At 40.4% G+C, this 14,513-nt stretch overlaps 1 protein-coding gene across 1 annotated transcript in view; it reads right to left on the reverse strand.

Annotated features, from left to right (window-relative positions):
• Nucleotides 1–5,463, reverse strand: part of ANK2 (ankyrin 2) — a 671,502-nt gene extending 666,039 nt beyond the window's left edge. The window contains exon 1 of the mRNA XM_043569982.1: nt 5,286–5,463. Within this exon, the coding sequence (XP_043425917.1) occupies nt 5,286–5,357 (72 nt within the window). The 5' untranslated portion in view covers nt 5,358–5,463. The remainder of the gene's footprint in view (nt 1–5,285) is intronic.
• Between the last annotated feature and the right edge of the window lie 9,050 nt (nt 5,464–14,513).

A 14,513-nucleotide genomic window follows, 5' to 3' on the forward strand; every position in this document is an offset into this window, starting at 1 on the left:
AATGGCTGAACAGTGGTACCATCCATACAACAGAATACTACTCCACAATAAAAAAGGAACAAAATATTAATGCACACAGGAAGTTAGATGGATATTTAGAGCATTGTGATGAAAGAAAAAAATCCAAAGGTGATTATCTAGATAATTCCATTTATAATAATTCAGGTAAAGGCAAAAATGTAGGGACAGGACAGGTCAGTGGCTGTGGTCAGTGGCGGCCAGGGGTCAGAGAAGGAAAGATTTGTTTGACTACAGTGGCATTAGCACAAGGGAATGTTTCAGGGAGATAGAACTGTTCTGTACCCGGGCAGTGGTGGTGGAGACACAGCCTAAGTATTTGTCAAAACTCATAAAACTGTATATAAAGTGAATTTTACTGTATGTAAATTTTTAAAAATTAAAAACTCGAAACCAGTTACATCAAGGTATTGCTATATTATTTATGGCCTTGTTCTTCCATTACTTCACTGTCTGAAGGAAATTATCCTCTTTTGTTACTAAAATACCTTACATAACATGAAAATTCAAAATATAAGTTATCTTGACAACCATAAACAAAGAATGGAATTGATATTAGAAGCATTGAAAAACTTGAAAATATAAGCCTATTGTTTGTTTGTTTACGCCTGTTCCAGAAGACTCTCCATTAACCCAACTCATTTTCAGAATTTTTAAAAATTTTTTAATGTTTATTCATTTTGATAGAGAGAGACAAAGACTGAATGGGAGAGGGGTAGAGAGAGAGGAAGTCACAGAATCTGAAGCAGGCTCCAGGCTCTGAGCTGTTAGCACAGAGCCCGATGTGGGGCTCAAACTCACAAACCGTGAGATCATGACCTGAGCAGAAGTCGGACGCTTAACTGACTGGGCCACCCGGGTGCCCCAGAATTATTTTTTTTCAGGACCACTGTATTAATAGCAGGAATAATTGAAGAGTTCTCAGGGGTAAGCAAAAGCTAAATGAGGGCTTTAGTCTCTCAGCAACCATGACGCTAGAGAAATACTCTCTTAGAGAATACAGAAGTGAAAATGGAATTCAAGTTATTCTCGTTTGACAAATTACAATAATTAAAATTATTTCACTCTGCTATAAGTTCTGCAGTTATCTTCAAGGTAACCTAAAGGAGAATGGTTACATTCTTAGCAAGAGTGCTAAGACAAGCTCCCTCAAGAGTCACAATGTCTGAAAATTAGAAGGGGAATACAATAAATAATACTGATCGTGAAACAAGGCATGATCAATTAAGACCAAGTTTGAAATCCCTGAGTTGCAACTGTCTAGCTATGACCTTGAGCAGGTAGCTCAGTTCCTCTAAACCCACATTTCTCATCTGGAGAAGAGGAATAACAATACCTCCTTCATGGAACCCTTGAGAAAAACCTAGCTTAGCATCACACCTGAGTCATTATAAATATTTCATCATTATCATATATGGGAGTTGTCTAAGTTACCACAGCATACAAAGAAGGAACACTGGTTTGCTGCCATAAATGCAAAGACACCAGTACCAACAAATCTTGGAGAAGGATTGATCATGAAATGAAAAAGACACTAAATGTTACTAGCACCAATTTCAAAGGATTTCTTATATCTTTTCAATTCTCCTAGCAATCATTGCCTTGGAAACTCCCATCAGCGTTCATCAGAAAGATGGTTAAGGCCAGAAAGAGGCTAGCAAAATATCTTAACTTCAAGATGTCAATAAATACTCATTTAATTAATTGATTTAAGTTTTCTGGCAATGGCCATAGGTATCATATGGGTCTCTTAATATACATAGACAAACTATTTAAAAACTTAGTTGCAAAACTACCATTTCTTAATCTTTTCTTTACAAAGTGAAAAAGTGAATGAAGAATAAACACAGGAAGAAATCCAGTAAATGTGTCTTTCTGCTGGAAACTAATCTAATGCAGATATTTATAAAGTAGGTGAAACGTCTGTACCACGTCATCTTGTATATAAAATAAAGATAAACCTTTATTTAAAAGAAGGAAAAAACTGGGGTGCCTGGGTGCCTCAGTCAGTTAGGTGACCAACTTCAGTTCAGGTCATGGTCTCCAGATCACGAGTTCAAGAGCCCTACATCGGGCTCTGTACTGACGGCTCAGAGCCTGGAGCTGGCTTCAGATTCAGTCTCTGGCTCTCTCTACATTTCCCCTGCTCTCTCTCTCTCTCTCTCTCTCTCTCTCTCTCTCTCAAAATATAAATAAACATTTAAAAAATGCTTTAATAATAAAAAAAAGAGGGTAAAATTATGTATCTAGTATCTTAGGAGCCTAAGACAGAGTATATTGATAAATTTTCTCTCCCTCAACATGACAGAATGAAGTTGAAGGTCATTTTCCCTTGACCTTCTCATTTTTGGAACCTAGATTTTAACCACGGTATGTGAAGCCACTGGACTACTTTAGCTATTTCATGCTGCATCAGTATTTTCCAAAAGCTAAGCAAAAATATTTGTCCAAAATATCAAATTGTAAAATAATACATGTAGTATCTGATATGTAATTCTAATAACATATTAAATAATTAAAAGAGAACAGAAGTATATCAAATTAATGCAAACAGGAATTTGGTCATACAGTGACTTTTTAGATATATGCAGGCCTAGGTATTATTTAGGCTCATTATTAGAGGAATGATCAAAACAAAAGCTGAGAAATAAACATATTTTTTAAATAATGTGGAAAGGACCTTATAAGCAGTTCAGAATTTAAATGTTTTAATGTTAGTCTTCATTAAAAATACCTACACCTGCTAATGGATAAGATTTTTGTGTGTGTCCTCTTCCTTTCTTTATCTTTAAGGCATGAAATATTACCTTATGCAGAATATATGTGTGTTGAATAAATGAATCTTCACATAACATATTCTCATTGAAATTAGACATTAAACACACTAATTTACCAATTATATTTATATTCACAAAAAGACTTTCTAAAGTATTTTTTATTTCTAAATGTCCATTACATAATTAAAATTCACTGCTTTGGAGTTCTATGCTTTCTCAATTATACTTTTTCTCTCAGTCATGACTTAAAAAGAAAAAAATTTCAGATTTTAAGTCAGTTGTGATTCAATCCAGAATTGGTTTGAAAAATAATTCTTAAAGAACAAGGAAAAAAGATGTGTGAGAAACAGTGACACCGTTAAAATATACTGGGACTGGGGCCTAAAATATTTCACCACTTGCAGGAAAACACTGTTATCTCTTCTGTTTTTTTTGGTTTTTGGGTTTTTTTTTTTATTCCTAATTGTCTCAAAATCACTTGCAGGCAAATGGTGATACTGCAGTCAGAGGTTGTCAGTATTTTTTTTTCCACCTGCCTGGATGAATCAGGTAGAATGGAATGACCAATAATTCCAGGAGCCTATTTCTACATCCTATGCAAATTAATGCACCAATCACTAAAAGAGTGCTTCTTTAAGGTCATATAAATGAAAGTCTAACCAGAGGACACCACTCAATTACTTGAATGTTGCAGCATTATGTCATTTACACAGCTTCTAGTTAGGAGGTCCTCTAAGTAGATATCTACAAAATAACAATGACCTTTCTTGCAAATTTTTTCTAGTAACTATTTACATATATAATTTCTTAGATCAATACAAGTATTCTAAATATAGAATAAGATTTCATAGAGATTTTTATGAGTACGTATATTCTGTTTAAACTAATATATTTTTATCCTTAATGCTTATATGAATATATATACTACATACATATATACATATTTAGTCAAATAGATATAGAAATGTTTTTTCATCCTATTTTTTTGCATAGGATGTGTTTTCTCTTATATTGCAAATACCAATAATTTCACCTTCATTCTTACATGCATAAATATCACAAATATTTATCACAAAGATTTAATGATACCTGCCACCACAATTCTTCAGGAAAAAAAATAGCTCCATGTGCAATTAAAAACGCATTGTCATAAAATTAGAGTCCTGTGCCCTATAAGAGTTTAAAACCCTAACAGTTTCTTTGGGATACCATTTTAAAAAGTGCCATTAAAAAAAATATACATTTTTAAGAAAGAAGATTTTCAAAAGTATACATTAATTTTTAGTTGTTGCATTAAAAAATGCACATAAACAAAGGTTGCCCCTAAAATAGCACTACCTGTACATATTAAAATTCAAATGTGGCAAAGACCTGGTTAAGTGTCAACTAAATTTTATGGGCAGAATTTCTTTTTTTCAGAAATTCTGAAGCCCCTGGTGTTCTTCATAATTTCTACACCGTCCTGAAAAAAGACCATTGTGTTGGGCATTATCTTCCCGCCCAGATAGTTTCCATAAACCGATTTTACCCTATTTCTAAACAGGAATCCAATTATCGTTGGTAAAGAGGTTGCCTCCTTGGAGTCAGTGGATCATATTTTCACACCCATGCACTACCCTGATCAGGGCTAACCCTTGCGTTCCTACGGCGATAACCTAAAGTGGTATGTAGTTCAGGCAATGACAGCAGGAAACACACACACACACACACACACACACACACACACACACACACACAAAACTCTTTCAGATACCAAATCGCAGATCACAACCAGATGGAGTACTCCCTTGTTTTAATATTACCATACAAACAGAAAACAGGACTCATTCAAATAGCCAAAGCAATGTGCATTCCCCTCTTGCAGTATTGGGGAAAACTGTCTTTGCACACGACAGAGCAGGAACACATGTTTTCTAGTACTACATGTCTATTACAGGGCTGCAGTTGCCCGGGGTAGCTCTCTCTGAAAGTTGAGAACTGGTAAGTAACATATAGACAAGATTCCTCCTCTCCTAAGAGTGGGAAGTGAATGCTTCCGGCAGTCCCTCTCAGAGTCCTCGCTGGATTTGGGTCTGGGGTGCATTTCCACCCTGAGGGCACCACGGGTTTCTTCTAATGGTGCAGCTCCGCAGTAGATCATGTGACATTTGGGTGTGTGCCTCTGTGCGCGACTTGGGGGGGCCGGGGGGGAAGGATGAGTTTGCGGGGGCGGGGGTGTGTGCAGAAGTTACACGTCTGGTTTTGGAAGACGTGTTTCTCTAGGAGTGTGTGTGTGTGTGTGTGTGTGTGTCTATGTGCCTGTGTGTGTGTCTGTGTGTGAAGTGAGATGAAGAAAAAGAGAGTGAGAGACTGGTCCTGGGCCAGGCGATGCGGCCAAGTACGCCTATGTCAGCCCCACCTCTCGCTCAGCCCCTACCCTGGGGCGAGGTCCCCGTCCTTGAGGGAGGCGAGGACAATGGGGTGCGCCCCTCCCGCACTTTGTGCACCCACCTGACGAATCCGCGGCGGGTTCGGCGGGGTGGAGGCCCCGCCTTCCGGGGCCGGGGAGGTGGGAGAAGCCATCTTCCTGGTGCTCTGGGTTTCTTGCTCCTGTCACGCCCGGGTCCCCCGCGTCTCCTGGAGTCCTCAGCGTCCGGCCTGCGGCCCGCGGCCCGCAGGGACCGGGAGACTCCGCAGCCGCCGCGCCCCGCGCCCCGCCCGGGCCCCTCCGCCGCAGAGTGCAAGGAGCGGCCGGCCCCTTCGCTCGCCCTGGCGGAGTCCCGGCCGGAGCCCCTAGCGCCTTCCCGCGCCCACCTACCTCCCGGCCGGGAGACTCGGGGCCATGGCGGTCCGGGGTCTGGCGCGACCTTGGCCGCGAAGCCGGGCGGACGGCGGCCACTTCCCAGCGCCGCGCTCCGCGCGTGTGTCTGAATGTGTTAGCGGCGGGGCTTATTCTAGCGGCGCCGGGAGAAAGGAGGCTGCTTCCCTCGCTGCTGCCGCTACCGCCAGGAGAGCGATGAGCTCATGGACAGCTCCCAGAAATATGTCTATATGCACCACTGACTGCCGGAGTTCGGGAGGTGGGTGGGGAGAAGGAGGCTCCTCGGCTGGCGCTCCCGCATCACAGGCAGACGTTCCCCCGGGAGGCCCCCGGCCTGCAGGACACGTCCAGCTCTTCCCTGCCCATCTCCACACTCGCTCGTCTCTCTCCATTCATACAGTGCACACATTGCCTGTTCACACCCATTCTCCCCCTTCGCATTGTGATAGCCACGCACTCACCAGCGCTCACCGCTAGCCTCCACAGGCACACATTCTTTGTTCTGTCAACCACTCCCTATTGAGAAGGAGAAATTAATTTATGGACTGGACACGGTGTGAAATGCCACTGCGACTTCAACCTATGTCATCTGTGGGCTGATGAACTGCCTTAAGCAGTGTGTCCTTTACTCTTTGGGCGTTTCCCCTTCCCCAAGACCCAGCTTCTCCCCTCCCATCTTCATTCATGAGAAAGTATCCATCAAACTACTGTCCAGGGTAGTGATGGACCCCATCCTCACTAAGGTGAAGAGAACGTCCTCTGTAGTAGCCCTGTGAAGAACTTAAAAGACAGGACTAGGTTTTGCAGACCTCAATCTGTGCAAGAACTTGTGGCAGCAGTAGTGAATCCCGCACAGGGACCAGCTTTGTTTGCATTATTGTCTCTCAGGGATAGATCTGGAGCTGTCATTGACTAAGTGCAAACCACTTTCCAAGACCTGATCATTTTTTCTCTTTATTGGCTCAGCTGCCCCACTGAGGTGGAAATGACAGCTTTTTACAGATAAGGTGACCCTCAAGAGATTAATTGTTCCCTCTCTCATGCATCAATTTCTTCTTTCTTATGGATCTCCATACAAACATATTCCCACCTTTAAAAAAACAAACTTTACCACAGATACCCTCCCCTTACTCCTATCCCCCAGCTAGTATTTCAGTTGATTATACCTCTTTCAGCAAGATCTTCAACAAAGTTCCATTACCTCCCATTCTTATCCTTACACTCTCCACTAAAGCTTCTTATAGAAGCTTTCCTCCATTTATTCCACCAAACTTCCTATTGCCAAGATTCCCAGTGATGTTCATGTTACCAGGTCTAATGGTCAATTCTCAGTCTTCATTTGGCTTGACTGCTAAATGATTTTTTCAAATGTTTTATTTATTTATTTGGGGGGGGGGGAGGCGAAGAGAGAGGGAATCCCAAACAAGTTCCACTTTGTCAGCACAGAGCCCGTCTCAGGGCTCAATCCCACCAATCGTGAGATCATAACCTGCACAGAAATCAAAAGTCAGATGCCCAACCCACAGAGCCACCTCAGGCACCCCTAAAGGATATTTTTTTTAATTGAAGTATAGATTGCATGTAATACTATATTAGTTTCAGGTGTACAACATAGTGATTTAACAATTATATACATTATGAAATGCTCATAAACATGACTGTAAAAAAAATCCATTCCTCTTGATCATCTTCTTAACTCATTGGTACTTCTCTTCTGTCCCCTTTACTATTTCTTCCTCATCTTCCAGACCTCTACACTTTGAAATATCAAAAAGTTCAGTCCTGGTCCACCTTTTCTTCTCTATTTATACTCACTTTGTTGTTGATCTTAAGATGACCTCAGTTCTATGGCTTTAAATAGAATCTGTATTATGGGGTGCCTGGATAGCTCAGTCGGTTGAGCCTCCGACTTCGGCTCAGGTCATGATCTCACGGCTTGTGAGTTTGAGCCCCATGTTGGGCTCTGTGCTGATGGCTCAGGGCCTGGAGGCCGCTTCAGATTCTGTCTCTCTCTCTCTCTCTCTCTCTCTCTCTCTCTCTCTCTGCCCCTCCCCCACTCATGCTCTCTGTCTCTCAAAAATAAACATGAAAAAAAATTTTTTAAGTTAAATAAATAAATAAATAAATAAATAGAATCTGTATTCTGATACATATTCCCAAATGTGTATCTCCACCCCCAAATTCCCCTATTAAGTTTAAACTCCTACTGCCAACTAATTCCTCCTCTACCTGGATATCTAGGAGTTTCAAGCTTACCCGGTGCAAAACTGAGCTCCTTTTTATCCTCCCCTCCCAAATCAACTGCTCAGCTATAGCTCTACCCATCCTTCAGATGTTCAGGGCAAAAACCTCCAATATGTTCTTAATTCCTTTCTTGCTCCCACGATCCACATTTGATCTAACAGCAAATCCTATTGGTTCTATGTTCATGCAGCATTTCATCACTTCGTTTACTAGTCTCTCTAGCCCAAGCCACCATCATCTTTCACTTGCCTGATAGCACAAGTCTCTAATCAGTCTGCATTCTCCACCCTTGCTCCTCACAGTTGGCTTGCAATGGAGCAGCTGGCCAATGCTCAAAGACCTCTTATGTCTATTCATCTCACTCATAGTCAGAGCAAACGCCTCTTGATATAAGATAAAGTCTATGTAATCCATCTTCCATTCCTGCCCACCACCTTGTTTCTACTTCTTGAGCATTCCAGGCCTACTCTGGTTTTGGCCTTTGGACTTAAACCAGTTCTCCAGAAGATATCATCATAGATCATTCCCTTACTTCCTTCAGGCCCCTGTGCCAATATCACCTTATCAGTGAGGTCTCCTTGGTGAATTATGTCTCCCAAAATTCATATATTGAGTCATAACCCCCAATACCTCAGAATATGACCTTATTAAGAAACAGAGTGGTTGCAGATGTAGTTAGTTAAGATGGGGTCATACTGAGTTGGCCTCCAATCCAATATAACTGGTGTCCTTATAAAAGGGGGAGATTTAGACACAGAGACACACACACAGGGAGAGCACCATGTGAACATGCAGACAGAGATTGGGATGATGCATTTCTTTTTTTAATTTTTTTTAATGTTTATTAATTTTTGAGACAGAGAGAGACAGAGCATGAACGGGGGAGGGTCAGAGAGAGGGAGACACAGAATCTGAAACAGGCTCCAGGCTCCAAGCTGTCAGCACAGAGCCTGACACGGGGCTCGAACTCACAGACCATGAGATCATGACCTGAGCCGAAGTTGGCCGCTTAACCGACTGAGCCACCCAGGCACCCCTGGGATGATGCATTTCTAAGCCAAGGAATGCCAACAAACTACTAGAAGCTGGAAAAGTGGCAAAGACCAGATTTTCCCTCACAGCCCTCAGAAGAACCCACTCTGCCAACATTGATCCCAGATTTCTAGCCTCCAGAACTGAGAGAGAATAGATTTGCTCTGTTTAAGCCACACATTGGACTCTGTGCTGATAGCTCAGAGCCTGGAGCCTATTTCAGATTCTGTGTCTTCCTCTCTCTCTCTCTGCCCCTCTCCCGTTCATGGTCTGTCTCCCTCCCTCTCTCTTTCTCTCTCTCAAAAATAAATAAACATTAAAAAAAAAATTTTTTTAAGTGCCTCAGGAAAGTGTGAGCTATTTCAAGTGGGTTAAGTAAAGACATGATTCAGTCCTTTGAATATAAGGTATTCAAAGTACAACGCCTCCCTTTTCCCTTATGCATCCCATCTATCCATTCATGTACACAAACACTCAAAACCTGCTTCAACCTCTTCATTCTTTTAAATTTTTTTTTCAACGTTTATTATTTATTTTTGGGACAGAGAGAGACAGAGCATGAACGGGGGAGGGGCAGAGAGAGAGGGAGACACAGAATCGGAAACAGGCTCCAGGCTCTGAGCCATCAGCCCAGAGCCCGACGCGGGGCTCAAACTCACGGACCGCGAGATCGTGACCTGGCTGAAGTCGGACGCTTAAGCCACCCAGGCGCCCCTCAACCTCTTCATTCTTAATCTACATAAAGAGTCTCGCTGTCGACTGAGTCACTCAAACTAGAAACTTGAGTGTCATTCTCAACCTCTCTACATCTCTCACACTCCATAATCTCTCACCAAACCCTGTGAATTCTAATATGGTAAAGTCCTGCTTCTTTTTCTCCATATCCATGGCTTTAGTCCAGGTTAGTTCAGCTACACTCAGTGTGTTATTGTAGTTTCTTAATAATGGCCCTTCAGAGCTTTTTCTATTCTGAAACATCTTGCATAATTCAGAGTATCTTCCTTAAAAACAAAAACAAAAACAAAAAACCCTCCCATTTCAAAAGCCCTGATGGCTTTCTGTTGCCCTCAGGATGAAATCTACATCCTTTCACTTTGAAATAAAAACCTTCTTAATATTAATGTACTTTTTTTATGCTCAGGAAGATTTCCTAAGAATGATAGCTATAAAAAAAATTTAAAGAGAAGTGGTAGATTTTCCTGCATAAAAGTATAAAACTTCTTTACATTAAAACTCACTCTATTATAGGGCATGAAAATATTTATGAATATGTATTTGTGTGTGAACAGAAAAAACTTAAAAGCTAAATGACCGAGGGCAGCTGGGTGGCTCAGTCAGTTGAGTGTCCAAGTCTTGCTTTCGGCTCAGGTCATAATGCTAGGGTCATGGGATAGAGCCCTGCTTTGAGCCCTGCGTTAGGCTCCAAGCTGGGCCCGCCCTGTTTGAGATTCTCTCTGTCTCCCTCTGCCCTTCTGCCTTATTTCCCGCTCATGCTAGCTCCCAAAAAAAACAAAAAAATTTTTTAAAGAGAGGAGGACTTTTAGGAGAACTCACAAAAGAATAATTTCTAATAAACAGAAGAAAAAAAATGTTTAGCCTCTTCTGTAATAAAAGAAATGCAAATGACAAACTACTATTTTCATGTTTAAATTGGCAGAAAAGAGAATTTTAAGCAATGAAAATCCCTCCAGAGCTTCCAAAAGAATTCTGAAGAATATCTTGTCACTCTGTACAAAAAAAGCTGTAAAATATACAAATATACATATAATTTTTGAGTTTGAAAATGATCACAAACATGAACAAAGGTTTTTTTTATTGCAGCATTCTTCATAATAGTAAAAACAAAGACAAATAAACAATAACAACATGGAAATCACCTAAATATTCTAAAGAAGGGAATTGAGTACATACATTGTAGAACTTCTATATACAGGAATGTATAATGGAATGCCATTAACTCATTCAAATAATTCTTCAGGCAAATATTTCAGGTATGGTAGTTTTCATAATAAAATCATTTCAAGGGGCCCCCGGCTGGTTCAGTCAGTAGAGCATGCAACACATAATCTCAGGGTCTTGAGTTCAAGCCCCACATTGGGTGTGGAGCCTACCTAACTTTTTCAAAAAGGCAAAAAAATAATTGTTTCAAGTTATCAGTTGTTTGTTTGTTTTCCTTTAGTGCCCTTCTCCATTTTTTCCACAACTAGGCCTTTGAGCTTGTTTCCTTCTGCTCCTGATTCACTCTCTGTTTCTGCCACTTTCTTGTCCTTGGAAACCAGCCTCGACTATGCCTTTGGCCCCCCACATGCTGGGTTCCATCTGCCCAGAATGCCCTCACCTCCCTTCTTCACCTAACTAACATCTGTGCACCTTGCAAGACCTAGATCAAGAAAAAGTCTTTGTTTACTCCTTTAGATAGAGTTTTGTTCTCAGTGCCCCCAGAGCAATTTTAGCCAGTTCTATTTTAATACTTGCACATCTGTAATTTTTCTGTCTACACAGTTATCTTCCCAACCAGACTACGAGATTTCAAAGGGAGTTAAGACTGGATATTTTTTTTCTGAATTTTCAGTTCCTAGCAGAGCCCTTCACAGTTAGTAAGTGCTCTATAAAGCTTGTGATTTCAAGGAGCACAACTTGAAACAATATCGAATCATAATTTATGACCACAGCTAGCTGACTGCATTGAATTTCCACCAAACTACGTGTGTGTGTGAGAATGTGTATACGTGTGTGTAGGTTCGTGTGTTTGTATAAATAATTTGGAGTGACCATTGTGTCAAATATGAAGCAAAGAAACATAACCACAAAATTCTTAACTTACAATTCTCAGAAAACAGTCAACACTTCTCAAAGGTGTATGTTTTGTTTCCTCAAAGAGATTACAACCACTTATGGAGATATAGAAATTTACACATAAATTTGTATGATCTTGTATTTTCATAGATCTACATATCTCCCCAAATAGTATTATATACATTATTATAAATATATTTAAAGTAAGTTCATTAGCATTTCAATCAAGCTTCAAAAAACCCAGAGCCTCCAACCTTTCAAATGTCTAAATAGCTATTGATCTCCATTCTAGAACAGAGACTCATTATCATTGGTGCGATATTTGTGCAGGTCCGAAAATTAAAGGTGCGTATTATGATGTGACAAACTTGGCTTTGAGTCTGGCTTCTATATCTGATTATAAGTTACCCCTCTAAACCTTATAGGTTGTATGTGTGTGGTAGGAGTTGGAGGTCTAGAGGCGATATAAATCATTTACTGTGTCTGGACACTCAATGACTACAAAGCTGTATTAGGTCTTATTTTCTTCCTTAATCTGACATTCCACATTTATTTTATCTGTAGGCTTTTTTTAATGTTTGTTTATTATTTTTGAGAAAGAGAGAGAGCACGAGCTGGGGAGGGGCAGAGAGAGGGGGACAGAGGTTCCAAAGCAGGCTCTGCTGGCAGCAGAGACCCCAATGTGGGGCTCAAACTCAGGAACAATGAGATCATGACCTGAGCTGAAGTCAGAGGCTTAATCAACTGAGCGACCCAGGCGCCCCTATCTGCAGGCTTTTATAGGTATCATATAATTTATGCCCACAACTACTATGTGGAGTGGCAGGACAGTGTTATGCTTATGTTATAAATAATGAAAATGAGTCTCAGGGTTTAGATGTATGACCCAAGTCATGCTAGTAAGTGCTGTTTTCAGAGCTCCTGTTGAACATTTTCTCTTGAATTACACTACATTGGAACTTTAGTAAAATTCACAGGTGGTTTTCTTTGGCAGAGGGTGGGGGGAGGGGAAAAATTCACGGGTGTTTTCTGATTCTGACAAAAAAAGAATTTTCTTTTGTTTGAACTCCGATGCCTAATATCCCTCTACCATTTTTTTCCCGGTTTCCTAAAATCAACTGAAGACCACGAATAACATGAAATGCATGCTTCAGTATGTAACCAGGGTACATCACCTAAACTGCTGAATCAACTTCCTAGAAGTCATGGGTCCACCATTAACGTGCCATTACTCCACCCCTTCTGATGTTTATCCAGGGCTGCCTTCCAGAGGATCAAGTATATGCGATAGCAAATTGTGAATAAGTAGCCAGGGCATACAGATGTCGAGTGTCCTTGTCCACCTGGCTACAGTGTTTTCATTCATTTATGGCTGCTTTCTCCTCTTCTAATTCCATTTGTAACTGGGGGGGAAAAAGCTAAGGACTCATCGTATTCATAAGAGAAGATAGTTTTAATATAGTACAGTTGGCATTTTAGGCAGGATTTGTAGTCTAAAGGCCTTACTTTCCACACTAAACTCTAAGGCTAAAAAAAGTCTCTTTATGTATGTCAACTATACTCAAAAGAAAAAAAAATAGAGAACAAACAGGGTTGCTGGTGGGTTAAATGGGGAATATTAAGGAGGGCATTTGTTGTGATGAACACTGGGTATTGTGTGTAAGTGATGAATCACTAAATCCTATGCATGAAAATAGTATCACACTGTATGTTAACTAACTGGAATTCAAAACAAAACAAAACAAAGCAAAACACAAACTTGGGAGGGAAAAAAAGAAAAAAAATTAAAGTCTTCCTACAGCTTCCAGACAAAATTGAAAAGGGTAATAAATCTCTAAAGAGAATTGGGCTCATTCCCAAATAAATATATTAAAACAATATATATATAATGTCCAAAACAATCTTAAAATTAATCAATGAAAAGAACAGGAGCTTCAACTACACAAAACAAATCAATAGGGGCACCTGAGTGTCTCGGTCAGTTAAGCATCCAACTCTTTTTTTTTTTTTTCAACGTTTGCTTAATGTTTCTAAGGTGCTGTTCTGAGCAGCCTGTAGGTAATTACTTATTAAATTCTGACAATCACTTTAACAAATAGGGATCAATATTATCCCTGTTTCATAGATAAGGAAAAAGTAACTTGCCTGAGGCCACAAAACTGATGAATAGAGTGGAGCTGGGATTTAAACCTGGGTGGGTATTCTTGCACCAGAATCTATGTTCTTTTTTTTTTTTAATTTTTTAAAATTTATATCCAAATTAGTTAGCATATAGTGCAACAATGATTTCAGGAGTAGATTCCTTAATGCCCCTTATCCATTTAGCCCATCCCCCCTCCCACAACCCCTCCAGTAACCCTCAGTTTTTTCTCCATGTTTATGAGCCTCTTCTGTTTTGTCCCCCTCCCTGTTTTTATATTATTTTTGTTTCCCTTCCCTTATGTTCATCTGTTTTGTCTCTTAAAGTCCTCATAGGAGTGAAGTCATATGATTTTTGTCTTTCTCTAATTTCACTTAGCATAATACCCTCCAGTTCCATGCATGTAGTTGCAAATGGCAAGATTTCATTCTTTTTGATTGCTGAGTAATACTCCATTGTGTGTGTGTGTGTGTGTGTGTGTGTGTGTGTGTGTGTGTGTATACACACACACACCATATCTTCTTTATCCACTCATCCATCGATGGACATTTGGGCTCTTTCCATACTTTGGCTATTGTTGATAGTGCTGCTATAAACATGGGAGTGCACGTGTCCCTTTGAAACAGCACACCTGTATCCCATGGATAAATTCCTAGTAGTGCAATTGCTGGGTTGTAGGGTAGTTCTGTTTTTAGTTTTTTGAGGA

This window comes from Prionailurus bengalensis, chromosome B1 (assembly GCF_016509475.1).
Source record: "Prionailurus bengalensis isolate Pbe53 chromosome B1, Fcat_Pben_1.1_paternal_pri, whole genome shotgun sequence".
Classification (NCBI taxonomy): Eukaryota; Metazoa; Chordata; class Mammalia; order Carnivora; family Felidae; genus Prionailurus; species Prionailurus bengalensis.